The sequence below is a fragment of the Neophocaena asiaeorientalis genome, unplaced genomic scaffold (assembly GCF_003031525.2).
Source record: "Neophocaena asiaeorientalis asiaeorientalis breed wild unplaced genomic scaffold, Neophocaena_asiaeorientalis_V1.1 scaffold497, whole genome shotgun sequence".
NCBI classification, from domain to species: domain Eukaryota; kingdom Metazoa; phylum Chordata; class Mammalia; order Artiodactyla; family Phocoenidae; genus Neophocaena; species Neophocaena asiaeorientalis.
Window position 1 is genome coordinate 1,421,412 of NW_020174568.1, and position 27,389 is coordinate 1,448,800.

At 54.8% G+C, this 27,389-nt stretch overlaps 1 protein-coding gene across 1 annotated transcript in view; it reads left to right on the forward strand.

Moving 5' to 3' along the window:
- Positions 1 to 27,389, forward strand: part of SH3RF3 (SH3 domain containing ring finger 3) — a 201,272-nt gene that overhangs the window by 105,120 nt on the left and 68,763 nt on the right. Inside the window, exon 4 of the mRNA XM_024757983.1 lies at positions 8,787 to 8,882. Coding sequence (XP_024613751.1) covers positions 8,787 to 8,882 — 96 coding nt within the window. The remainder of the gene's footprint in view (positions 1 to 8,786; positions 8,883 to 27,389) is intronic.

Sequence of the window (27,389 nt, forward strand, 5' to 3'; positions counted from 1 at the left end):
CTTCTCCGTCACCGGAACCTCCTGGGTGGCCCGCAGGGCGCTGGGATCCTCAGTGCAGTGGTGACGGCGCGGCCCCTCCTGGCCTCCTCAGCCGCAGGCTTGGTGCCCACTTCTCTGGTGTGCTGTGCTTCACACTCTTCACCTCGTGTCGGCTTCCTCAGGATGTGACGTCCCTTTAGAGGTGCATCAGGGCCACAGGCAGGATTCAGGGCGTGCCGTGGCTTGTCCACACCGGAAATACTGTGACCTTAAAACAAGCTTTTTATCTAAGTATAGTGTAATGTACCGACAAGTGTATTAATCAAAATTCTGCAGCTTGGTGGTTGGAAAGAACATGTCCTGTAATCCCTACCCAGTAGGGAAATGGTGGGGTGCCAGCACCCCAGCTTCCCTCCGTGTCTTCTCACACCGTAGATGAGCATGTCTGTCTTGAACTTGCAATAAACAGATGGTGCAGAACCTAGTCACGTGTCCAACTTTGTTTGCTCTCGACGTTACGTGTGTGAACTGCACCTATGTTGTGAGTGCTGTAGTCTGTTCACGTTCATCAGTCCGAGGTACTTTTAGCTATTTTTTAAATAGACTTCGTTTGTAGAGCAGTTTGGGGTTCATGCCTGAATTGAGCAGAAGGTACAAGGTTTCCCGATACTCGTGCCCCCCCGCACATGCACAGCCGCCCTGTTATCCACACCCGCCCCCCAGATGGGACATTTGTTACAACTGATGAACCCACATTGACACTTTGCATTCCCCAAAGCACATAGTGTACATTACTGTTCACCCTTGGGGTTACGTATCCTGTGGGTTTGGGCAAATGTGTAATGACACGTATGCATGTGTGTAGTATACAGAGCAGTTTCACCGCCCTAAAATCCTTTGTGCTCCACCTGTTCCGCCCTCCCTCCCCCCAGCTCCTGGCAGCCACTGTTCCTTTTACTGTCTCCACAGTTTTGCCTTTTCCAGAATGTCATATAGTTGGAATCGCACAATCTATATAGCCTTTTCAGACTGGCTTCTTTCACTTAGTCATATGCATTTAAGGTTCCTCCCTGGCTTTTCATGGCTTGATAGCTCATTTCTTTTTAGCACCGAATAATATTCCATTGTCTGGATAGACCACAGTTTATCTACCCGTTAACCTACTAAAGGACATCTCGTTGCTTCCAAATTTAGTTGCTATGAACATCCATGTGCAGGTTTTTTGTGTGGATGTAAGTTTTTAACTCCATCGGGTAAATGCCAAGGAGTGTGATTGCTGGATTGTATGGTAAGAGTGTGTTTAGTTTTGTAAGAAACCACCGAACTGTCTTCCAGAGTGGCTGTGCTATTCTGCATTCCCACCAGCGGTGATGAGGGTTCCTGTTGCTTCACATCCTCACCAGCGTTTGGTGTTGTCATTGTTCTGTGTTTTGACCGTCCTAATAGAATGTAGTGTTATCTCACTGTTGTTTTAATTTGCATCTCCCTGATGACATACGATGTGGAGCATCATTTCATGTGCTTATTGCCATCCGTATGTCTTCTTTAGTGAGGTGTATGTTAAGGTATTTGGCCCATTTTTAAATCGAATTGCTTGTTTTCTTATTGTTGAGTTTTACGAGGTCTTTGTATATTTTGAATAATAGTCCTTTATCAGATGTGTCTTTTGCAGATATTTTCACGAGTCTGTGGCTTGTCCTTTTATTCTCTTGACAGCATCTTCCACAGAGCAGAAATTTTTAATTTTAATGAAGTCCAGCTTATCAATTCTTTCTTTCATGGACCAGTCTTTGATGTTGTATCCAAAAGTCATCACCAAACCCAAGGTCATCTAGATTTTCTCCTGTGCTATCTTCTAAGAGTTGTATAGTTTTGCATTTTACATTTAGATCTGTGATTCCTGTTGACGTAACTTTTGTGAAGGGTGTAAGGTGTGTCTAGATTCATTTCTTTTTACAGGTGGGTGTCCAGTTGTTCTGGCACCATTTGTTGACGAGACTGTCTTTGCTCCATTGTCGTGCTTTTCCTCCTTCGTCAGAGATCAGTTGACTACGTTTATGTGGGTCTATTTCTGGGCTCTCCATTATGTTCCATTGATCTGTTTTTATATCCTATCACCAATCCCACACTGTCCTCAGTACTGTAGCTTTATAGTAAGTCTTGAAGTCGGATAGCGTCAGTCTCTATTCTTTTCTGTCAGTGTTGAGTTGGCTATTCTGGGTCTTTTGCGTCTCCTAAAGTTTAGAATCAGTTTGTCAACATCCACAAAAAAGCTTGCTGAGATTTTTATCGGGATTGCATTGAATCCAGAAGTTGAGAGGAACATCGTGACAGTATCGGGTCTCGCTACCCATGTACGTAGGACATCTCTCCACTGGGTTCGTCTTTGACGTTCTTCACCAGAGTTTTGTAATATTCCTCATGTAGCTCTTGTACTTATTTTGTTAGATGTATACCTAAGTGTTTCATTTTTTTTACATGCTAATGTAAACAGTATTATATTTTTTAATGTCAAATTCCACTTGTTCATTGCTAGTACGTAGAAAAATATTTAACTTTGATGTATTAATCTTATATTCTGAAGCCTTGCTATAATTGCTCATTGGTTGTAGTTTTTTGTTGATTCTTTCAGATTTTCTACATAGACAATCATGTAATCTGCAAACAAAGACAGTTCTGTTTCTTTCTTCCCAATCTATATACCTTTTGTTTTCCTTTGTTGTTCTAATTGCGTTTGCTAGGACTTTGACTATGACATTGAAAGGCTGTGGTTAGAGGGGACATCCTTGCTTGTTCCTGATCTTAGGAAAAGCTTCACGTTTCTCACAATTAAGTATGATGTTTAGCTGAAGGGTTTTGTGAACACTCTTTTCAAGTGGAGGAAGCGTCACTCTGTTTCTAGCTTACTGAGAAGTTTTTTTTTTTAATCATGAATTGTTTGATTTTGTCAGATGCTTTCTCTGCATCTGTTAATGTGAGGATGTGATTTTTCTTCTTTAGCCTGTTGATGGTGATGGATTACAGTAATTGATTTTTGAATGTTAAACCAGCCTTGCATATCTGGGATAAATCCTAGTTGGTCATGCTATATAGTTCTTTTTATACTTTGTTGGATTCAACTTGCTAGTATTTTATTGAGGATTTTTGCAGCTATGTTCGTGGGAGACATTTTAGTTTTCTTTGCCTACTGTGTCTTTGTCTAGTTTGTATTAGTATAATTCTGGCCTCACAGAATGAGATAGAAAGTAGCCCTCCGGCTTCTGTCTTCTGAAAGAAATTGTTAGAGAATTTGGCGTAATTTCTTCCTTAAATGTTGGTAGAATTCAGAACCCATCTGGGTCTGGTGCTTTCTGTTTTGGAAGTTTATTAATTATTGATTCAATTTCTTTAACAGATACAGGCCTACTCAGATTGTTTCTTGTGAGAGTTTTGGCAGATTGCGTCTTTAAAGAAATTGGTCCATTTTGTTTATTAAATTTGTGGGCATAGAATTGTTCATAATATTTCTTTATTATCCTTTTAATGCCCATGAGATCTGTGGTAATGTCCCCTCTTTCATTACTAATATTAGTAATTTGTGTCGCGTCTCTTTTTTTTCTTGGTTATCCTGGTTAGAAGCTAATTGAGTTTATTGATCTTTTGAAATAAGCAGCTCTTTGTTGATTATTTTCTGTTGATTTCATGTTTTCAACTTCATTGATTTCTGCTCTAATTTTTATTTCTTCTTTTCTTCCGCTTACTTTGGATTTAACTTGCTCTTCTCTTTTAGTTTCCTGTGGTGGAAGCTTGCTTTATTGATTTTAGATCTTTCTTCTTTCCTGATATGTGCATTCAGTGTTATAAATTTACCTTTAAGTACTGCTTTCACTGCAGCCCATAAATTTTGACAAATTGTATTTTTATTTTCATTTGTTTGAAAACATTTTAAGATTTCTGTTGATGTTTCTTCTTTGAACCAAATGTTATTAGAATTGTGTTAATTCCAAGTATTTTGGAATTTTCCAATTATCTTTCTGATATTGATTTCTAGTTTAATTCCGTTGTGGTCTGAGAGCAGACATTGTATGGTTTCTGTTCTTTTAGCATTGTTAAGGTGTGTTTTATGGCCCGAAATGTGATCTATCTTGGTGAATGTTTCATGTGACCTCAAAGAAAATGTGTATTTTGCCATTGCTGGATGAAGTAGTCTATCGATGTCAATTATATCCAGTTGATTGATGGTGGTGTTGAGTTCAGCTTGGTCCTTACTGATTTTCTGCCTGCTGGGTCATTCATTTCTGATAGTGGGGCATTGAAGTCTCCAGTCTGTAACAGTGGATTCACCTGTTTCTCCTTGTAGCGCTATCGGTTTTTGCTTCTCGTGTTTTGACACTCTGTTGTTAGGTGCGTGCATGTTAAGGATTGTTATCTTCCTGGAGAATTGACACCTTTATCATTATGTAATGCCCCTTTTTATCCCTGATAACTTTCCTTGCTTTGAAGTTTGCTTTTCCTGAAATTAGTATAGCTACTCCTGCTTTCTTTTGATTAGTGTTAGCGTGGTATATCTTTCCTTATATATATATCTTTATATTTAAAATGGGTTTCCGGTACATAGCATACAGTAGGGTCTTGTTTTTTTGATCCACCCTGACCATCTCTGTCTTTCAATTTGTACGTTTAGACTATTGCTATTCAAAGTGATTATCGATATTGTTGAATTAATATTTACCACATTTGTTTTCTTTGATTTTTGTTCCTGTTTTTGGTTTCCATCCTTTTTTTGCCTTTTGCAGTTTTAACTAAGCAATTTAAATGATTTCGTTTTCTCTCCTGTCTTAGCATATCGGTTGTACCTTTAAAAAATTTTTTTGTGTGGTTGCCCTAGAGATTGCAATATGCATTTACAACTAATCCAGGTCCACATTCAGATAAAACTACTGTTTCACAGGTAGTGCAGTTACCTTATAATCACAAAATAATCCTAATTCCTTCCTCCTGTCCTTTTTGTCGTTGCTGTTATTCATTTAACTTATATATAAACATACATAAGTATATATTTATATATATGATAATACATATATATGGTATGTACATAAGCATATGTAATTAGATACATTGTTGCTATTATTATTTTGAACAAACTGTTTTTTAAATTTTTCCTTCACTTATTCCTTCTCCAACCTTCTTTGTTTATGTAGAATCAAGGTTTTGACCTATGTAACTTTTCTTCTCTCTAAAGAACTTCTTTTAACATTTCTTGCAAGGCAGGTCTCCTGGCAACAAATTCCCTCAATTTTTGTTTGTCTCAGAAAGTCTTTATTTCTTTCTCACTATTGAAGAGTTATTTTTCAGGGTAGAGAATTCTCAGTCATTATTGTGTCAAATATTTCTTTTGTTCCTTTTTTTCTTTCTTCTCCTTTCTATATTCCTGTTACGTGTATATTACACCTCTTGTAGTTATCCTGCAGTTTTGGGATATTCTGTTCCGTTTTGGGTTTTTGTTTATTTTCTTTTTCAGTCTTTGTTCTCTTTGCTTTGCGGTTTTGGAAGTTTCTGTTGAGACATCCTTAAACTCGGAGATTCTTTCTTCAGCTGTTAAATCTACTAATAAGCTTATAAAAGGAATTCTTGATTTCTGGTACAGTGTTTTGATCTCCAGCATTTCTCCTTGGTCCTTTCTTGGACTTACCATCTCTCAGCTTGCATTGCCTACCTGTTCTTGCATGCTGTCTGCTTAAGTGTGTTAGAGCCCTTAGCATAGTTGTTTTAAATTCCCTGCTTGATGATCCGACACTCCTGCCGTATCTGAGTCTGGTTCTGATGCTTGCTCTGTCTCTTCAGACTGGTTTTTGCCTTTTAGGATATCTAGTAATTTTTTTTTCCTTTTTGATATTTGGACATAAAATGTACCAGGTAAAAGGTACTGCTGTAAATAGGCCTTTAGTGACGTGGAGGGGAAATGTTCTGTAGCCTCTCATCCTGTTATTAGAGCCCCGTCGTGTAAGGAGTTGTACCTACAGGCTGTGAGCTCTACCTGTGCATCTCCACTTTGCCCTCCTCCTTAGGGAGGACAGGCTGGCTGGAGTGGGCTGCAGTTGGTTACGGCATTGGTCGATGTACCATACTTTATCTAACCAACCCTCTCTGGCTGTGCAGTTGTCTCTAGTTTTTCTCTGTTGAAGGAACGCTGTAATGAACATACTCGGAGCTGAATCTTGCATGTCTGTGATCTTCTTGAAAGAGTCTCTAGAAGTGTTTTTGTCAGATTAGTGGATATGCAGCTTCTTGTGTTTGATAGGACTCGCCACACCACCGCCATAAATGTATATCCCCACCAGAAATGATAAAGTGCTTGTAGCCATCATGCTGAACATGCTGAGCGGGCTTGTGATCATCCCTGCTAATCTGCTAAGACACCAAAGACCAACGAAGGGAGAAGGAATTTTCCTGTCTAAAATTGTACTTTTTTTGAATATTAGTCAGGTGTCACGTTTTTAAATGTATTTAACAGCAGTTTGCTTTTCTTCCTTTTTTGTGAGTTGCCTGATTTTTGCCCCTGGCCTGTTTTTCTTTTAAAGTATGTGTCTCTCTTTACTGCTGTGTCTCTTACGTCCTTACGTAGCAAGGATATTAGGTCTTAGTCTCCAGTTTGTCCTGCAGGTATTTTTCTAGATTATTTCCTGTTTTGTTTTCTTGCTGTTCTTAACGTAGAGAACTTCATTTTTCTGTAACCAAATCTTTGTTATTTACTTCTTAAGACCATTCCCCACCTCAAGATTAAACATCTATTCACATTTTCTTCTAGGTTATTCAGGGTTTTTTTCTAACATTTAAATCTTTAATACTTAGGGAATTAATTTCGGTGTATACAGTGAATTAGAGAATTAACTTTGTTTTTTTAATGATTAGCCAATTTTAATCACATTTTCTAACTGGTTATTGCTGGTAGATGGGAAACCCAATGATTTTCATGTATTTATTTAAAAATTGTCAGCCTTTCTCAAATTCTTACTTATTCTAATTTTTAACTAGTACTCTGTTTTTCTAGGTAGAAAATCATATGATTTTTCTTCCCGATATTTATACTTCCTAGTTTTTTCCTTTTATTTCTATGGCTCTAATATCTAGACCAGTCTCAAATAACTGTGTAGATATTATGGTATTTTATTTTTTACCAAAATTAATCTGGTATTTTTTCTTTTTAATAATTTTACAAAATTAAATGTCTTCTTTTATTTTGCTCTTGCAAAAGCTCTGGCTTGTAGGAAGCCTTCAGTTACCTTTTCCTTTGCACCGTTGGCGAGGTCTTGGGGGCCACCCTTTGGCTGAGTCTGAGTGGAGTTTATTATGGGTACAGGGCTCTCCTGGTCATGAACTCTATGTGAGATAAGCAAGGTGCCCTCTCTGCTCATCCCTTCTCAAGCCAGTCGGCCACTTCGGCCCTAATGCTTATCAGGAAAGCCCGCCGCCTTGATGGCCGAGCACTGACTACAAGGAAACCCTTGTTGGTGTCACCCGGCCATGGAGAACCAGCCACCCCGAAACGTGGGAAAGCCTGAGATTCCCTCAGTGTCTGTTGCGTTTTCTGGACTGTATCAGTTGGGAAAAGAAATATTTTGAAGTCACACAGCCCTTGTTATTTGGTACTTGTTTAAGCTGGGAAATTGGGGTTAGGACCTGGAGAAGGAGGGGTGCGGTTGCCGCTGCGCTTCCCCCTAAACCCCTAGGAGAGGGGAGGTTTGCAAGGGAGCATGGGCACCTGCCAGTACAGACTCCTGGTCTTGCCTTCCCCGCCCCATGTCCTCTGGGAGGCACGTCCAGCACCCATCACCTCGTCCCACCTCGCCCCAGATAAACTCCCCAAACTGTGCGGCCCCTCCGTTCATGGGGAAGCAGCTTCTCCGGTGATGTCAGGAAGTCCATCAGGACGCTCCAGATGGAGCGTCCCTCTGACCCCAGGGGCCCACACCCCACATCGCTGCTTCACACGAAGGGGTCGAAGGCCCCTTGGTAAGGCAGGCGGTGCTTTCAGACCCAGCCGGGCCCACAAGGCTGCTCTGGCTGTCAGCTCCTGAGCGCCAGGCAGGCCTCCGGTGTCCACGCAGGCCCCGGGGGACAAAGGCAGGCGGTTTGGATGTGGAGGGCGGTTGGGCAGACGGCCTGTGGACAGTCCCACTGCACCCCGTGTGGCACCAGTGCGGCCCCCCAACGCTTGCTGCTGCCTGGTCGTCCCCTCGCTCCTCGGCCTGTCCCCCGCCCTTGTCATCTGTCCCCGCGGCTCGTGGCGCCTCCGGGGGCACCGGGCGAGTCCTCCCCCACCGCACGCCTGTGTCCCTGCTTCACGCCCCTCCTTCCTCCTGCGTCTGCCCACCTTCTGCCTCTGTCCTTGCTACTGCCTGGCACGACAAGGATTTATCAGGGTTATTCAGAGCTTCCACGACTCTAAATAAATGGAGTTGGATTGGGTCATCTTTTGTGCTTCGGTGGAGGCAGGAACATAGAAAGTTTTATACTTAGTTGAATTTATATTTGTTGAAAACCATTTTATTTATAAGCAGATATTAGGAACATGAATTTTAAAGTGCTCACTAGATTGTAAATTGCCACACACTTCCACTGGAGGCTCTTTGCTGCTAAAATCAATATGGGAGAGGAAGAGAGATCCTGGGTGAAGACGTGAGAGGGACGGTTTTCACGCCGATCTCAGAATGAGTCATCGCGTAGAGTCTTTCCTTAGCTGCAGTGACACTAACCGGTCTCTTGGTTCTGTTTTTGTATCCGTTTTGTGCGTGTCCCTGTGCTTTGCCTACACGGGGTGATTCCAGGATGAAGTCCTGACTGTAATCAGAAGAGTGGACGACAACTGGGCGGAGGGAATGCTGGGAGACAAGATCGGGATCTTCCCCCTGCTGTACGTGGAGGTGAGGCCGAGCTCCCACACTCACCCCTCCTGCACAGGGAGGTGAGGCCAGGCTCCCAGACCCACCCCTCCTGCATGTGGAGGTGAGGCCGTGCTCCCACACTCACCCCTCCTGCACAGGGAGGTGAGGCCAGGCTCCCAGACCCACCCCTCCTGCACGTGGAGGTGAGGCCGTGCTCCCACACTCACCCCTCCTGCACAGGGAGGTGAGGCCAGGCTCCCAGACCCACCCCTCCTGCACGTGGAGGTGAGGCCGTGCTCCCACACTCACCCCTCCTGCACAGGGAGGTGAGGCCAGGCCCCCAGACCCACCCCTCCTGCATGTGGAGGTGAGGCCGAGCTCCCACACTCACCCCTCCTGCACAGGGAGGTGAGGCCCCGCTCCCAGGCTTACCCCTCCTGTACGTGGAGGTGAGGCCAGGCTCCCAGGCTCACCCCTCCTGCACGTGGAGGTGAGGCCAGGCTCCCAGACCCACCCCTCCTGCACGTGGAGGTGAGGCCAGGCTCCCAGGCTCACCCCTCCTGCACGTGGAGGTGAGGCCAAGGCCCCCAGACTCACCCCTCCTGCACGTGGAGGTGAGGCCAGGCTCCCAGCCCCACCCCTCCTGCACGTGGAGGTGAGGGCCAGGCCCCCAGACTCACCCCTCCTGCACGTGGAGGTGAGGGCCAGGCCCCCAGACTCACCCCTCCTGCACGTGGAGGTGAGGGCCAGGCCCCCAGACTCACCCCTCCTGCACGTGGAGGTGAGGGCCAGGCCCCCAGACTCACCCCTCCTGCACGTGGAGGTGAGGGCCAGGCCCCCAGACTCACCCCTCCTGCACGTGGAGGTGAGGGCCAGGCCCCCAGACTCACCCCTCCTGCACGTGGAGGTGAGGGCCAGGCCCCCAGACTCACCCCTCCTGCACGTGGAGGTGAGGGCCAGGCCCCCAGACTCACCCCTCCTGCACGTGGAGGTGAGGGCCAGGCCCCCAGACTCACCCCTCCTGCACGTGGAGGTGAGGGCCAGGCCCCCAGACTCACCCCTCCTGCACGTGGAGGTGAGGGCCAGGCCCCCAGACTCACCCCTCCTGCACGTGGAGGTGAGGGCCAGGCCCCCAGACTCACCCCTCCTGCACGTGGAGGTGAGGGCCAGGCCCCCAGACTCACCCCTCCTGCACGTGGAGGTGAGGGCCAGGCCCCCAGACTCACCCCTCCTGCACGTGGAGGTGAGGGCCAGGCCCCCAGACTCACCCCTCCTGCACGTGGAGGTGAGGGCCAGGCCCCCAGACTCACCCCTCCTGCACGTGGAGGTGAGGGCCAGGCCCCCAGACTCACCCCTCCTGCACGTGGAGGTGAGGGCCAGGCCCCCAGACTCACCCCTCCTGCACGTGGAGGTGAGGCCCCGCTCCCAGGCTCACCCCTCCTGCATGTGGAGGTGAGGCCGTGCTCCCACACTCACCCCTCCTGCACGTGCAGGTGAGGCCAGGCTCCCAGGCTCACCCCTCCTGCATGTGGAGGTGAGGCCAGGCTCCCAGACCCAACCCTCCTGCACAGGGAGGTGAGGCCCCGCTCCCAGGCTCACCCCTCCTGCATGTGGAGGTGAGGCCCCGCTCCCAGGCTCACCCCTCCTGTACGTGGAGGTGAGGCCAGGCTCCCAGGCTCACCCCTCCTGCACGTGGAGGTGAGGCCAGGCTCCCAGACCCACGCCCTCTCTTGCCCTTTGTTGTTTGCTTTACCAGACCAGAGATGACCTCTCCTCAAGGGAAGAAGGTTACCCCACAGTAATCGGAGTTCAGATGGGGACAACTTGTGGGTTTTATTCAACCCTGAGGCTGTGAGAAGTGCCTCCGCCTCTTGGGAGTGGTCCGTCCCAGCCCATCATCTTGCCACGTGGGCAATGAGGCAGGGCTCCCTACTTCTCACGGGAAACCTGGGCCCGGCCCCATTTCTTCGAGACCCTCCAGGTTCTGCTGGGCTTGCCCCCAGAACCCCGGGGAGAAGAGCTCACCACAGGAAGCAGCTTCCCCGGGGACACTGCCAACCACTGAAGGGAACAGTGAGGCTCCCCGGACTTGGGGTTTGGGGCGGCTCGTCAGCTCCAGCCCTGGAGTGGAGCGTGCCCGGGCTCGTTTGAGGCTGGTTGGCTTCCTGCCTCTTTTCTGTGACCAAGATGCTCTGGGTTTCCAGTGAGTAAGTTACGGGCGGTGGCCAAGCGAGGAGCGTTCAGAGCCTTTGATCTTTCAGCCCCTGGTCGCTATGGGCGGTGTGTGTGTTTGCTGTCAGCACACGTCCGCACGCGCACGTCCCCAGGCTAACCCCACGCTGCGCCTGTGCGCACTGCATTACCCCCAGGGGTCCTTTCAGCCAGTGCTCATGGGGCGTGGGCCCCGAACCCTCCTGAGGAGTCCTCATCTGGCCTCTCGCATCCCTTGTGTGCAGGGCCACCCCCGACTCCGCAGGGGCCCAGAGCCGGTTCGATCCCAGGCTGACGGCTCTCAGCTGGGCCCTACTCCCTCCCCCCAGCGTCCACGCTCAGAGCCTGTGCTGCCCCAGCCCAGGGCGGGCCACACACGATGCAGGGGACATGGCCAGCTTTGCCCCTGCTGAGCCCTGTGGGCCAGTGGATTCCGGTACCTGCCAGATGAAGGCCGCTGGCTGGGGTGGGCGGCGCTGATTAGCCCCTGCTTTTCCAGCCTCATCTCCGGCCCTTTCCTCCCCTTCCCCTGCATGTCCGGAACCGCGGTTCTTATGTGTACTCTGAAGCAGCAGCTCCCCGAGTGACTCTCAGACCCTCCCCAACAGTAAGTCCGCACACACACTCCCCTCTCTGGTACACTTGCGAGGGGCACATTCGTGCACACACGTGCGCACACACGCTCTGCTCTCTGCCCCCACCCCCGGCAAGGACCACAGCCCACAGCACCTCCGGCCTCACTTGTGCATTTGCTCCAACTCTGGGAGGTGGTCTCTGCATCTGCTGCTTCAGACCCAAGAACTTGACGCGTGCAACCCCCACAGTGCTGTCCACACGTGGAGAGTCTGTCCCCCCCGGCATCTTTGGCCAGTGGAACCTCTTCCAAGGCAGACTCTCACGGAGCCACTCACAGAAAGGTCCCAGGGGCCTGTGACAATGCCCCAAAACGGAGTCAGCTCAGCCGAGTCGCGGATCTGGGACTTCCCAAGGGGAGCCAGAGAAGGTGAAAGGACGGACGTTTAAAAGCATGGATGCAGCTCACGGACACATTTTTAAAGAAACAAGGTGGAAAAGAGAGTGCACTGAAGACTTTCCCTTTTAGGAAGTTCAGGAGCAGCAGAACTCCCCCCTCACCCGCGGCTGATGGAAGGGGGTGCCCTGGGGAGACAGAGCAGAGAAGCGAGAGGGAGGCCCCGGCTGTGGAGAGGCTTCGAGGCTTGATCTGGGAGGTGCTGGTGGGCTGGTGCAGCTGTGAAGTGATGTAGCTAACATTTTTGCACTTCTCTTTAAAATGCAGTTTCAGAAGCTAAGAAAAAATTTTGTAGGAAACCTGAGGCAGGTAATGGTGCCCCTGCGGGAGGCCGAGCCCGGCGCACTGGCACCCCTGCTCTGGAAGGGACTCGGGCATCATCCCAGAGGCCGAGAGTGTGGGCTCGGGGCTGGAAACCAGTCAGCAGGGCCTCCTGAGGCTCATGTGGCTCAGACTCTCAGCCAACCGGCAGTCAGTGCCCTTGGGGCTCGACTGCTGGGCCCTGGAGACGGTCCTTCAGAGCAAGGGCGTAGGGGCTCCTGTGTGCCCACCGCCCTCCCAGTTGCTCTGCTCTGATCACAGCCTCCTGCCCCCCCAGGTTCCCTGAGCCGGGGGCTGGGCTCTCCTCCAGGGGCCGAGGCAGAGCAGGGCCCTCGCTCCTGTCCCACACCTCCCCGGGCACAGCGCCGGGCCCAGCACCATTGCCCCAGGGGCCCTGGCAATAGCCACAGACCCCAGGACCTCAGCAGGCACCGAAGAAGGAGGCCCTGGCCAGGTGTCTCCCGAGGCTGATTTGCTGTTTGTGTACCCACTCCCTTTTGAAGCATTGAGCTGACGCTTACCCTCACGTGGCCTCGAGGGCATCGCGCGTGGGTGATAGAGTTCAGACCATCTTCCTCTGGGCGATGAGCAGGCATCTGAGGCCACAGGGTGGATCTGGGGTCTTTGCAGGTTGGGGCCTGGGCCGGGAGGGAGCGGGGCCTGTGTCGGTGAACGGCAGTTTGGGGTGGCGGTCATCCCCCTGGGTGTTGCCCTGTCTTAAATCACGCCCTCACAGGACTGAATTACAGGGAGCCTTCTCCAGCCCTGCAGCTGTGGTTTGGAGGTCGTGGGGGGAGGCTGCTGGGGCCCTGCATGCAGTCCAGTCGTGACAGCTGCCCAAGGAGGACCTTTCCGGAGTGACCTTTGCTCTGGGGATGCGGCACCCGCTCCCATCCCAGGCAGGCTCTTTCCTGGGGCTCGCTGAGTGGGCTGGGGGACAAGCGGTTAAACCTCTCAGAGCTGGCCTGGCCTCGTGCTGTTTTCTGAGGGGATATCCAGTCTCCAGAAGCATCCGTATGTCTGACGCAGTGTAGAGGCTCTCCTCTCACCCACACTCTCCTCAGCTGCTGGCTGCATCCACAGCGGGGCCTGGACCGCTGGTTCTGGGAGAGGGCCACTCGTCCGTCGGCGCGACCCTGGCCCAGACCTTTCCTCGTTGCCTTCCCAGCTCCTCCTCCTGCGTCCTGGAACCCACCTCCTGTCCTTCATTCCCCTTGGTTCCAAGGACAGGCACCGTCCAGCAGCCATCTCTACGGTGGGACCAATGCATAGCCCACGGACACCTGCCGCTCATCGGGTGTCGCTCAGGATATAGCGGAGTGGGCCAGGTCACTCCTGTCCTCGGAGGACAAACCCCACACGTAGCAGGGCCTCCCTTCCGTGCTCTGGGCCTCGAGGGCCTGGGGTCAGGCGCCAGCCCCCAGGGCCCCGTGCGTGGAGCTTCACTACTCGTCAGCCGAACGGGAGGATGACCTGTCCCCCAAACACCCAAGACGCTGTGCGAAAGAGGGCAGATGAGGAAAGGAAGCACCCAGCTGCCTGGGAAATGTCTGAGTGGGTGTTAGCCAGATCGGAGGTGCAGGTGCAGGATGGGGACACTGGGCCGGAGCCTTTGGCACGTGGGTGGGATCTGCCTCCCAAGGGTAGACGGGACAACTGCAGGAATGGGTGCAGGTTGGGGGTCCTCAGACCCTATCCTGGTGTCTCTTTAGAATAATTCCTGCCCAGACACCCACTCCCTGACACGCGTGTGTCCTTACTGTAATGGAAGCTCTGTTTCTCTCATCCTCCCTGTGCTGCCTCCTTTCCTCAGCCCGGGCTCCGCTGCCTCGAGGGTGTAGTGCCGCGAGCCCCCATGTCCCTGTCCCTGCACCGAGACCCCAGCTACCCAGGCCTCCCCACTCCCCTCCAGGCTCGGGGTCTCTGTGCCGGGAGCCCTGCATTCCTGCTCACCTAATGAGCCATGCGGAGCCCCCTTCCTGTCCTTTCTTAGCCTCTTCACTGGCTCCCACTCAGACCCTGGTCCCCGTGTTCGTTCTTAATGTCCCTCATGCTTGGCAAAGTGACTGCACGTGGCAGGTGCTTAATAAATGACTGTGAGAGTGACAGCAGCCAGACAAGTGGCTAGCGGCCAGGTTTTGGATTTGCAGAACGCAGGGATTGTGCAGAGCCGGGGCTCTGGGGACTTGGAGGTACAGACTGAGGCAGGAGAGCTGTCAGACTAGCTCACTCTAAAGAGGAAACCGCACACTCTAAAGAGGAAACCGCATGGCCTTCAGTGGGGTGAACCCAGGCGGGCTGCCTGGAAGCAGAGGGAGGATGCGGTCGCCAGACCTCTTTCATCAGACTCTCCTGGCGCCCGCCCTGCGCCTCCCCTGGGCTCTGCCCTCCACAGCTCACTCCCCTGAGGCCCCACCTCGCGTGGTGAGCTTGGCCGGGGCTCCCTCCTTCTGAGGACACTTTGTTTCACTTCCCAGCCTCACTGTGGCCGGAGCCCCCATGCCTTCTGGAGGAGACCCCTGGGTTGACCCTGGGGTAAGGGCTTCCTCCAGTCCCTACCATGCTCGCTCAGGGCCCCCAGGTGTAGGGACCATGATTTGTCTGCCGGTCCGTCCACAGAGCCTGAGCACGCCTCCATTCCGGCTCTCCCAGAGCGGGTGCACATTTGAGCCTCACTGGGTGGGTGAGCCCGCCCCCTGCCCACAAGGACAGGTGGGTGATGGCTGGTGGAGGGAGGCCCAGAGGGCCGAGCCTGCGAAGCCATCAGCTCTCCTGCCGGCTGGGGCCTTCTGGGTGGGAATTCTCCCCCTCTTTGTATGTCTGGTGTCACCTGTATTGAACTTGGACATGTCGGCGTGTTTCCTCGTTTTGTGCTCTGGGCTCCTGGAGGCCAGCTGGCTCGGCTGCCCGTGTCCTTGTGACCAGTTACTGTAATGGGCACCTGGAGAGATGGGGCTGCCCCGGCCTCAGCACGAGGGCCAGTGCATCCTGGCAGCTTCCCCGGGGAGCCCAGCCCCCTACTGAGAAGAGCTGACCCCAGGGAGCCGTCTGGGGCCGGGAGCATCTGGAAAAAGAGGTGCAAAGAGGGGGGAAGCTCTGAGTAGGGGTGAGGAGCCTCGTGGTGACCCTGGCTGACCCTGGAGGCCTAGGGCCGAAACGCAGTGGAGGCTGCTCTGATGGGCCAGGCCCATCAGGCGGGCGGCCTGTGCATCCCTGGGCACTGAGGACCTGGGTGGGGCTTGCTACCTCCACACCGCGCGGGCGGCGGGTGCAGCTGGAGCTCTGTCTGGATAGCCCAGGCCCAGGGAGGGAGGGGCTGAGCCTAAGCTGCCCTCAGGGAGGAGCTGGGCTGGGAGGGGAGGGTCTTGGAGGAGGGCCCACCCTTGGAGGGAAGAGGAGACAAGGGGGATTCTGGAGGTGCGGGGGACAGGGTGTTGACGGTCTGTGCCCAGCTGTCCTCATCTCAGCCTCTTGGCAGATGGTTATTTGTGGAGAACCACAGGGTTCAAGACTGCGTAGGAGGTGACTCGGGGGACTCACCGGGGAGGGGCCTGGGGGGGGGGCGGTGTTGAGGCGTGCGAGGGGCAGGAGCCAAGGGAGGAAGCGGGCGCTGGGCGGGGTCGGGGTCGGCCAGTTGTGGACCTGCCAGAGGCCTGGTACGCGGCATGGCTCCGTGGCCCGGAGCGGGCGCAGTGGTGGCTGGGAGGAGCCCAGAGGAGGGGCTGCGGGCAGTGATGGGACAGAGCCCCGGCCCAGGAGTGGGAGGGGCTGGAGGGTGGGGGTGGGGTGTCTCCGAGTGGTGCTACGGGAATCCTGTCTCCCTCCTGCCACCAGAGCCAGCCCCCCCAACCCCTCCACTAGCTGGATGGATGCATCCTAGTGGCATCTGCTGAGAGCCTGTGTCCTACGGCTGGAGCCACGCACTCACCTGGAGGGTTTGTTCTCTGGCTCCTGCTCCCTCCCCTTTTACTGCACCACACGTCAGGGGTCAGCATCCTTCCGGCCTCCTAGCCCTGCCGCACCTGCAGGCACCGGTTTCCAGACACAGAGATGGGGGAGGATGGGCGAGCCCCGGAAAGCGAGGCAGCCTCATCCCAGGGCCAGTGCGTGTCCAGAGAGTTCTGACCTTGGGGAACCAGATCCAGGCCTCTGTCTGTTGGTGGGTCCCACGACCTCGGCTGATGGTGTTGACGTGCGAGGGCAGACTGTTGAAGTGATGCTATTTACAGATGCTGGGAGTTGATGGAAGCAAAAACTGAAACCTGATTTAGCCGGATGGATGTAATGCCCAAAATGGTACGGTTGCTAACGGCAGCTGCTTCCCGTTTGCGAGGCCTTGTCTTCAGTGCGGAAATTAGGGCGGATGTTGTCGAAGCCTCAGCTAATTACCGTGTTGAACTTGGCCCTTCTTGCACCTGTAGCACCGCCGTCTCCTTGTGACTTTATTTACGAAGAGAGCATATTATTCTGAGCCTCCATCTCTAAATATGGTATCGAAGCTGCCAACTTCTCTGGGAACACGCAGCACTGAAGTTGTCTGTATTGTTTCAAAGGCCCAGAGCCTGGAGCTGCCCCTCATGCATTGGGTTCGCCCCCCGCCCCCACACCCCCAGTAACTGCTGGTTATTTCTTCACCGTTGTCTTGGTGTTTCAGCTCAGGCCGGGGGGCAGGCAGAACGTTTCCAGGGAGGAGGCTGGGGAGGGTCTGCGGCTTCTAGTGGAAGGTCCACGCCCAAGCTCAGGGGAGAAGCAGATGGACGCGGGAGGCCCAAGCCCTGACTCGGCTTCGGCGCCTCCACAGACCCTACGTTCTAGTTGGGATGCGGGTGGATAGACCTGCAGGGGTGTCCCTGGTTGAGGGGGCGCAGCTCCTGGACGAGAAACCCCATGTGTCATGCCCAGCGTGGGCAGTGGGAGAGGGGAGTGGGGTTCTAACTTCCTGCTCCCACTGGGGGATGCGGGCCCGGGGATTGGAAAGATGCTGCTCCTGGCCTGACTGGACCTGCAGGCCGCCTGAGCTTCGTTGAGCTGTGTGATGCGTCAGCACCGAGTTTCTCCCTCTGCAAGTATGGACGGTGCCACGTCCAAAAGCACACCAGGAGGACCCCGTGAGGTACCAGGCACAGCCCCGAGTGGTGGTCCAGCGCCACACGCCCAGAGGGTGATGGTTTGCGGCCACTGGCATCTGCGTGTGGCACTTCTCAGGGGACCGAGGCCTCTGAGGAGGTGGGAGGCCCTCAGAGCAGCCGAGGGGCCAGCTGGCCGTTCCGCACGCTCTCAGCAGCCCCGCGAGCGGGGGCCGCAGCTCCGAGCAGAGGGGCTCTCTGGGATGAAGACCCTCTTCTAGCTACGTTTCTTTCCTTTCCTTTCTTCTCATCATTCTGTACCGCCTGCAAACAACCAACTCTGCCGACTTCTCTGAAGTGGTCCTGGCGCCGACACAGGGATGGTCGTGTGACCGTCAGGCTGTTAGGAGTTAGCGAGGGTGTGCAACCAGGCAGGCTCTCCAGAGGGAGACACGGAGACGGGACCCTCGTTGGGCAGCCACACAGACCCCCAGGCCCATGCCGGACAAGGCGGCGATACCAGTTCACCTGGACACGGTTCAGAACCAGCGACTTGCAGCCACGGGTGGTCATTTCGCTGTGAGGCTCGAGGTGGATTCACGTGGCTGCAGCCGTTCCCACAGCTCCCCCGTCCCGTGGCCTCTCTCGTGGCCCGGCCCTGGAACCTGTTGAAGCCTCCGTGTTCTTCCCCGTGGAGGGTTGGTTTGGCGCAGGCTGCTCCATCCCCACCTATGTGGAAGGAGGCGGAAACGGCCTCGGCGGGGGCAGCAGGCGGGAAGCGCACGGAAGACGGACAGGTGGACGGGTCCTCTGTGACGCGGACGGCTGGGCTGGGTGTCCGGGGCTCGTCTCCGGAAGGTGGAGGGCGTTTTCCTCGTGCCCCCGCTGTGTCTCCTGACATGCACGCTGCCCTGCCTCTCGGACGCGGGGTGCTCGGGATGTTGCGTCGTGCTTCTCTGCGGGCTCTGTGTTCCGGGCTGTTTCTGGTTCTGCTCCACTGGCCGACCTTTCGCCTCTGTGAGTATCTATACCGTCGACGTAGGGGCTGCAGTTTCCTGCTTCTCTGCCTGCCTGGTATCTTTAACTGGATGCCAGTGGTGTGAATTTTGGCTTTTCCAGTGCTGGATGTTTTTGTATTCCTACAAATATTTGCAAGCCTTGTCCTGGGATGTAAGTTATACAGAAACAGTGTGATGCTTTCGTGCCTCCGTCTTACCCTTTGACAGGCAGGACTAGGGCGCCTCTAACGTGGGGCTGATTATCCCCATCCCCACTTGCGAAGCTGCGTCCTCTACTCCATGTCCTGTGGTTTATGAGCTTCTTCACTGCTGAGCTATCTGATGTCCCGTGTCTGAAAACTGTTCCATAAATTTGGTTTTAGCATTTCAGGTGAGAGGGTAAAAATGATCCTTGTTATTCCTTCTTGTTAACCTGCAGTGGTTTAGAATTTTGAAATAAGGGTGACACACCATTATGTTGTACCCTTTAAACTAATACAAGGTTATATGTCAGTTATACCTCGGTAAAACTGGGTGGGGGGGGACAAATAAGGATAAAATTAGGATGCAAGAGGTACTTCTGACAGAACGGGAAAGCAGTAGGTCAGCTATGGCTCTCCCATGCTGAGTCTCCCCAGCCCAGGGCCCAGAGTAAACAGTCAGCTTTCATCAGAGACGTGAGGACTGGGTGGAAGTCTTTGAGGCCCTCATCCTCTGTGGAGACGGGTTACAACCAGGTCCAAACACTGTCCTGCGACCAGTGCTCTGGGTGGGCCAATGGGGGTGGCGTGGGCTGGCGGCTCCTCCATTTCTTCCAAGCAGGTGTGACCCCTGCTTCTTCACCCAGATCCTAACTCTCAGGACACCCTGATTCTGCCATATCAGAGGTGACCCGACAAAACCCCAGGAAGGAAACAGGAGAGACGCCACTCAGGGCTTCCTGCCACAGAACGTGGGGGAGATGTGATCTTGCCTGAAGCTCCGTTTTGTTTTTCCGTTTGCACGACCTATTTCTCACGAGCTTCTACGTCAGTGGGCATCTGGGGGCAGGGGCATCCCGCCGGACCTGAATATGAGTCCTGCCCGCGTTTCTGTGTCCGGGTGCTGACTGTGCCTTTATGAAGACTTAATGCGCTTCACCCAACAGGCGACGCCCAGTCACCAGAGGGCAGGCTCAGCACGGGAGGCGACGGAGGGGAGGAGCCGTGGGGCTCCTGGGGGGCAGGACTTCAGTGTCCTTTGGGTGGCCCCGCTGGGATCCGGGTCTGCACCCCAAAGCATGATCTGGGTGCTGGGGTGTGGTCATTGGGACTTTCCTCCACGGAGATAGGTAGGTGCATAGGGACCAGCTCTCCCTGATCACTCCCTCCTTTAGTGGTTTTTGTGTGTGTGTGTGTGGTACGCGGGCCTCTCACCGCTGTGGCCTCTCCCGTTGCGGAGCACAGGCTCCGGACGCGCAGGCCCAGTGGCCATGGCTCACGGGCCCAGCCACTCCGCGGCATGTGGGATCCTCCCGGACCGGGGCACGAATCCGCATCCCCTGCATTGGCAGGCGAACTCCCAACCACTGCGCCACCAGGGAAGTCCCCTTTAGTGTTTTTTGAACAATTTGTGAAGTTAATATCTTGTAATGTACTGTACACAGAGTGACATGTAACGTCTCAGTTTTCCTGTCATCGTCTCTGTCTTCATAACTACATAAGTAGCCACTTTGAGGCCAGACTAGTAGCAATTCTTTTCCCTTCTGGGTTCTGGCATAGTGGTTGCACATAGTAGGCAGTTAGTGGGTTTGTGTAGTGTTGTCGAGTTGTGGGCCAGTGTTTCACAGAAGTGGTCAAAGTGTAAGGGCTAAGCCGTCAGCCATTTCTGAGGTCTCAGCTGGGACACCTTCAGCCTGTCTTCTTGGAAGCACATGGTGGGACTTAGCAAGGCCTTGTGAAACCGGCCCCTGCAGCCTCCCCAGGAGCTTCTGTGTGGTAGCCCTGCCCACAGCCTGGAAATCCAGCTGCAGGTGGGCCCAGAAAAAAGCAGAGATGACTTCCATCTTCAGTAGATAAGCAGGCATGACAGTGTCTCAACCTGCGGCTGAAGTGCAGGCGATGTTGGAAGGAGCCAGGCCTGGCTGCCCGCTGAGCCCAAGCCTCTCCTGGGGCCTCGGTTCGCCCAGCCGGGGGAACAGCAGCCAGCTGGCTCTGTCTGACCGTTTCTGCCCAGGCTCCAGCTGCTTTCTTTCCTTCCCATCACGTGTCACTCACATGGGCAATAATAACCCTGAAAACCAAGTACGTGCAGGATGGGATTTTTTTTCAGCCAACTTGAGCTCCCTCCACTGGACGCTTTTTGACTCAGAACCTCTGTGTCCTCACCCGCCGTCCACTCATCCTCATCCTGGTCGGGGACACAGGTTCCTCAGGCCTCCATGTCCCTGCAGGCTGCCTGGACCTCCCCACCCTCCTGCCCTGCCCTCGGCCGTGGCTTCGACAGGTGCCTTCACTCAGCTTCCCTCCTGGGAATCCACATCCCTACCTTCCCTACCGAGTCATCCAGGCCAGCGACTCAGAAACTTCAGTGAGCGTCAGAGTCCCCTGGAAAGCTCCGGGCCCAGCCCCGAGTCAGACGCAGTGGGTCTGGTGGACCCGTGTCTAAGAAATAAGTTGGGGGAGAGGCTTGTTTTGCAGGATTCCACCTGCCCCTTGGGGGGGCCTCCTTGGTGAAGGTGAAAGAAGCACACTTAGCCGTGGAGAGATTCGGCTCTGGGTGTTTATAAGGTGACCGCAGAGTATGCCTTGGCTGAGGTTCAGGCCTGTGTTCAGTGCGGAAGGAACAGCGAGTCTGATGGCGCAGCTGGAAAGGGTCACGGGGCCTCCGGGTGCCTTCCCGCCAGAGCAGAGAGCATTTGTGGGGAGATGGCCCTGCAGTGCCAGCCGCCGCTTCCCCAGTAGTTCTAAGACTTGACCACGAATTACTTCCCAGATTAACTGTCTGGGCCTCCGTCGTGGTGTCTCTCCTGTTACCTTTGATTAGCACTTCTGTTTGGAAGGAGGCTGTGAGTCGCTGGTGACCCGGACCCTTCTGAGACCAGCGTGTGCTCGGGGCGCCACCTTCTGCAGCCGCCTCGACTCCGCCAGTTACTGCAAAGGGAGAAAGAGCGGCTAGCTCTGGCCTCACCTCCTCTGCCCGGCCTCCTCAGAGGAACTCAGAGCTGTCCTCTGTTGCTTTTATTTCTTCCAAATCCTCAAAGCCAGAGCAGTTAAGAGTTATGGTGTGAAGCCGTTGAGGATTCCGCGGTCTCCCTGGGCGGCTGTTCCTGTGTCTGTTGGCGCGTCTGAGCCCTGGACTGAAAGAGCAGGTTTCCAGCCTGTCTGAGCTGTGCCTCGCAGGCCAGCGGGGACCACCGTCCACCCCTCCACTCGCTCAGCCCTTCAGTCACTCTTGCATCGAGCGCCGCCGTGTGCCAGGCCCTGCGGAGCATCGTCTCGAAACCCACGGTCTCGCTGGACGAGAGAAGGAAGAAGAGAAGATGAAGTCTAGAGGGCAGCGTATCCTCTGTGCAAACAGGGCTCAAAGGGGGCAGGGAGGCTGCGGCAGGGACCCTACAGCTCTCCTGCTCAGAGAAGCCCCCGGGGGCTGGAGGGGAGGGGCAGGAGCTGCGGTGCGGGCCCAGTGATGCCCGGGCTGCCTGGGGCTGAGGGGCAGCGGGTGAGTGGGGGTGGGGAGTGGGGCCGCGGGAGGCCGGCCTGGTCATTCTCTGGACTTCGAGTTTGCTGCACCCACCGCAAGTGGGTGAGTCCGCATCCCCTCCCTGCTCAGGGCACGGCCTTTGGGCCTCTGTCTGCTGACCACCCCCCAGCCGTGTCCTTCATTTCTAACCCTGCCTTTATCTGGGGGTTGATAGCCTAAAACAAATGTAGAGAGAACCTTCTAGACGAAAAGTTTTCAGCTGTGCTGGGTCTTGGGCCCCTGAGAACAGCCCTGTCATCTGTCACCATCTCCCAGCCTACCCTCTACCGGTCTCACCTCCCCAGGGTCCGTTGTCACACGTGGACCAGACCGTCTGAATGAAGGTGACTCGGGCCTCACTCCTGCCTACAGCCCCCGGGGGGCCCCTGGCTCTCAGAGTAAATCTGGGCTCCTCCCTGCAGCCCACAGGCCACGCGGGGCAAAGAGTCGGCCAGGGGCCCAGCCCCGCACCCCTGCCAGCCTAGGCTCCTGGTGCCGCGGGGTGATGGCCTCCCCCTCCTCGGGCCTGGGTGCTGGGCGTGGAGCGGCGCTGGTGCTGTGAGGGCCGCGTGGGGACCTCGTTTCCTGTGACGGCGTGTCCGGCACTAGGGGCCCTCGAGTCTCCTCGCAAAATTGTATTCTTACTGTGAGAGTATTGTCTTTGAGGCTGTTGTATGGCCAAGGAAGAAAATCTTCAATCCTTTAAAAACCAATTTGGAACAGTTTCTCGTTTCATTCTGAGGGAAGGAACACTGTACTTTGGAGAACGAGGATCTGTGAACTGTGCAGGGCGGGGCCTCCTCAGTGACAGTCGGGCTTCAAGTCCTGCTGGAGGCCAAGGCCAAGGTGGCGGCGTGCGTGTGGGCCAGGCCAGAGCAGCCAGCCTGGGCTCTCAGGGGGCTGTACCGGCCGCCTGCAGTCACCGGGCAGGGGGTGCAGATTCAGATCGGAAGGCTGGGCCGTGACGCCCAGCTCCCCACGCGGGAGCTGATGGCTGAGGCTCGGCTCAAGACCGGGTACAGAAAAATGATCCGCGGGGGTTAACTCACGCTTCTGTAAACCTTTGTATTTAAAGGGGGATGAATGTGTGTTTGAAATCTGTTCCTGTTAGGACTTCTTATTGCTGAATTTGCAGCACTGTTCCTATGTTAATATGTTCTTAAACATGTAAGTTTGCGGGACAGTTTATTGAGTTGCCCCTGAGGTTTTAGTTATAGAAGTCCTCTTCTTCTGTGGGATCTTAGTTCCCCAACCAGGAATCAGACCCAGGCCCTGCAGTGGAACTGCAGAGCCCTAACCACTGGACCGCCAGGGAAGTCCCCAGAGAAGTCTTCACACCCTGTTCTCAGATCCAGCTGAGAGAAAGATGAACGTCTAAGAGATGGAAATTTAAGTGCTAACTTTATTACCAACAAATCTCAGTGGAGGAACATGGGTCAGATCCGGAGGCTGTGGAGCTCGCTAGCGCCTCGCCCTCAAGCATAGACCTGGGCCTCCCGCCCAAGGGCTTGGCCCCCTTGTCTAGAACTGCTGCCCTGAGCCAGCTGGGAGCAGGGAGGGGACCCCCCAGGGCTGAGCTCCTCCTGCTTAAGAAGACAGACCCACAGGGGCGTCCTGCCCCACCCCCGAGCATTCACAGGCGAGCATTCAGGGTGGGGGGTGGACAGGGTTGCCGTCCCTGCCCGGGCCCACCTCTCTCAGCCTTCCTCCCGCTTTGGCTGGTAGGTTCTTGTCCACCTCTGAGCTCTCAGACACCCTTGTGGGGTGGGAGTGTGGTGCCAGGGATGAGCCCTGTGCTCCCCGTAGAGACCCCCCAGCTGGGCTCCTAACCAAGCCACCGACGGGGAGGAAACCTTTGTCAGATCCGCCGTGAAACCTTAGCTCCCAAAGCCACTGCGTCTAACCTGGGGAGCAGCAAGGTCTTTTACGGCACCTCAGGCTTTGTACGGAGTGGAAAAAACATGGTGCTCCCGCGGCCCCGGAAGTCTCACCATATGTCGGAAGCTGTCCCAGACTAATCTGCACGTTTTGTTTTTAATGACTTCCTGATACACCTGGCTGTTGTTCAAAACAGGGAAATTCAGAAAAGTGTGAAGAGGAAAATCAGTCACCATAATCCTACCAGTAAATATGAATAAAATACACGTGTAGGAGGAGAATGAATAGAAACGTTGCGAGCGTGCTGTTGCTTCCTGCGTTCTTCTCTGTGTGCGAATTTACATATATTGTGAACGAATTTGGGATGGTGCTGCATCAGTATTTCTGTTGCTTTCTTCATTAAATTGTGAGAATTTTCCAATGACATCGTTGGGAAATTGACAGAAGTCGGGGTCCTCCCGCTGGAGTCCTCCAAGCCCTCCGCCCACACAGAGGAGAGCCGGGCCCTGGCCCCGCTGACCCCCGGTCCCCGTTCCCAACCACGTGTCTCTCCAGCCCCTCTGTCTGCTATTCCTCCTTGGACATCCAGGGCTTCCGCCTCCTGTCCCCTCCCCAGGTGTCAGCAGGCCCCTCCTTCCTCAGTAAGGACTTCCGTGGCCTCCTGAAGGCAAAAGGGCCCTGTGGGACTGGTCACCTTGGTCAGAAGTGCCCTGCAAGCGCCCAGGCAGCCCCCAGCCACGCGCCCCTGGGGACCTCGCCCCCCTCGGTTCCCTAGAGTGTGCACAGGCAGTGGTGCCCTGTGCCACCCTCTTTTGCTGGAAAACAGCCTTTGTCTCCTTTAAGTTCACCTTCAGGGGAAATTACCACAGGTCCTTCAGGAACCTTGGAACGTCCAGTCCGGGGCCCTCGGCTTTCAGACGCACCCTGCGGAGGGGCTCAGGGCGAAGAGGGCGGCCTCGTTCCCGCAGGCGGGGTGAGCCCAGGAGGAGGGGGCGCCTCGGAGCAGGGCCGCGTTGGCAGGACAGCTGGGCCGCGGGCTGGTGGACGGCGGTGCCCCCCTCATGGGGAGCACCTGGCGGCTGGCAGAGGTGGGCTTTGTCCAGCCCGGGGTGATGGGGGCTGAAGTGAATGCCATTTGCCCCTCCCCGCTTCCGTTTTTAGACATCACCTCTCCCCAAATCCTTGCCTCTAATCAGCCTTTTCCCGCAAGACGAGGCAGTTGTGTGCAGCTCTGGTGTTGGCCTGCGTTGACCTTGGTGGATGGATGTTTCTCATTTAACCTCAGGTACCGGAGGGCGGCCTCAGTTCGCCTGTGCACCTTGGCAGCAGAACTGCAGGCTCGTTCGTCACCTCAGGCACTTGGGGACAGAGCAGGCTCGAGTGGGAACGCAGGGGGCGGCGGGGGCTTGGCGGGGAGGCAGCTGGCTGCGCTGGTGGTGGGGCAGCAGCCAGGGGCGGTTGTCCTGTGATTCCACCACACTCTCAGGGCCCCCAGCCTTGCTGCCCACCGTGTGAAATGTTAACTTGCAGGATGGGAACCTCCTCCCGCGTGGGGGCCTGTCCCACAGCAGGTGTAGGACACACCCTCCAGTGGGTGGGGACAGCCTTGCACCTGGTGTTAACAGACGTCTCGCGTTCGCCGTCCCGCTAAACACAGGCTGGGGCTGCTAGCAGGCCCGCGAGGTCACCGGCACACGCTCGTAACAAAAGGGGGGGAACAGAACCTCCCCGCCCGAACCTCGGTAGCTGTAGCTGGCCTCCCAGTGTGAGAATTTGCGTGACCTAATTTTCGTGCCAAAAAAAGGTCTGATTTTTAAAGACACATTTGAATCTCCAAAATGAACCCAACCCCTCCAACTGCCAAAGGCACAGGTATACCTCACTGGATACGTTGTTTTTACCCTGAAGATGCCGCAGGGCTGGATAAGCACCCCCATGCCGTGCGTGAGGGGAGCTGTGGTGTGTCCGGTGAGACGGAGAAGAGAGGCGTGAGCCGTGGTCCTGCCGCCTGGGACCTGCTCAGTTGGCGCAAGGGCCACACGAGACTTTGGGGGGACAGCGGCTCTCGGTCCCCCGTGCTTGGCTGGTGGTCATCAGCGGCCACCTGCGCTCGACCAGCCCGGCCAGCTGTCAAGAGCCTTGGTGCTGGGGGACCAGCCCGGCCAGCTGTCAAGAGCCTTGGTGCTGGGGGCTCCCGCTGTGCCCCGGATGCAGCCTTTGGGAGGGGGGAGGGGAGCTGGGGCTCCATTCTCACCACCCCTCAGACGGTTTAGTTGGTGAAAAGCAGAGTGTTTTACACCCAAGAAGCACTGATCCAAATGCCCATCAGCCGCCTGCCTGCCCCTGCCAGCGAAGGGGGGCTCCTGCAGTGTCTCCTCACAGAAGCTTCGGGCAGGCGAAGACCGTTCCTCGCCAGCCGCTGAGTTTGTGAAGCTCTGAGGAGTAACAGCCGCCTGCCACCGTGACGACCTGTGCTGTCCTCAGCCCCCGGTGGGAGAAGTGGATTAAAGGAAGCGCCAGCAGAGCCGCCGTCCAGGTCACGTGGATGCTTCACGGGGCGGGGGCTTCCACTCTGAAGCCGGCTCTCCTGAGAGTGGCAGGGTCTCTGGGGGCTGTAGAAATGCAGAGATATGGGCACCACCCCAGGCCTGCTGAGCCAGAATCTGCGTCTTGAAAGGCTCCCGGGTGGCAGCGCCCACTGAAGTGCAGCTGGATCTGACCAGAACGGGCGGCGGGGCTCAGAGACACGTGCTGTCCCTACGTCTGAGCCCTGTCCTCCAACCCCTGAGTCCCGGGAAGGGAGGACACACATCGCTCCCCGGGGCGCGGTCACGGCCCGCTGCTCCTGTGCGGATGTGTGGGGACCACAGTCCTCCCCCCGGGTCAGGGCGGAGCGGTGGGCGTGCGCGCCTGTTCCCCGTTGTTTTTCTTGAAAACCGCCGGGCGCGTCCCACCGATCGCTCTTATCCCTGACGTCTTCCCTTGTGCCTGGCTTCCCAGTCTTCCTCCTGTTTTAAAGGTTCCGTTCAGTCTAGAGCCCTCTGGACGGAACCAGTGGTCTGGTGACCTGCCTGCCCAGGTCTGGGCGCGCGCACACACTGCCGGTCCGTGCCTGGGTTTCCTGATTCTGCAATTGCGGTTTCTGATACTGACGCAGCAGGGTCCCCGGGGACTGAGTGAGGGACTCCAGGGCTGCTGCTTTGGGGACGAATGGGATCATCTGAGCCCGGGGGTGTCATCGGTGCCCTTATTTCTGTACAGAAATCTGCCACGTGCAAGCAGGTCTAGACCGGGTTCTGGTGCCCATAAGCAAAGGCATCAT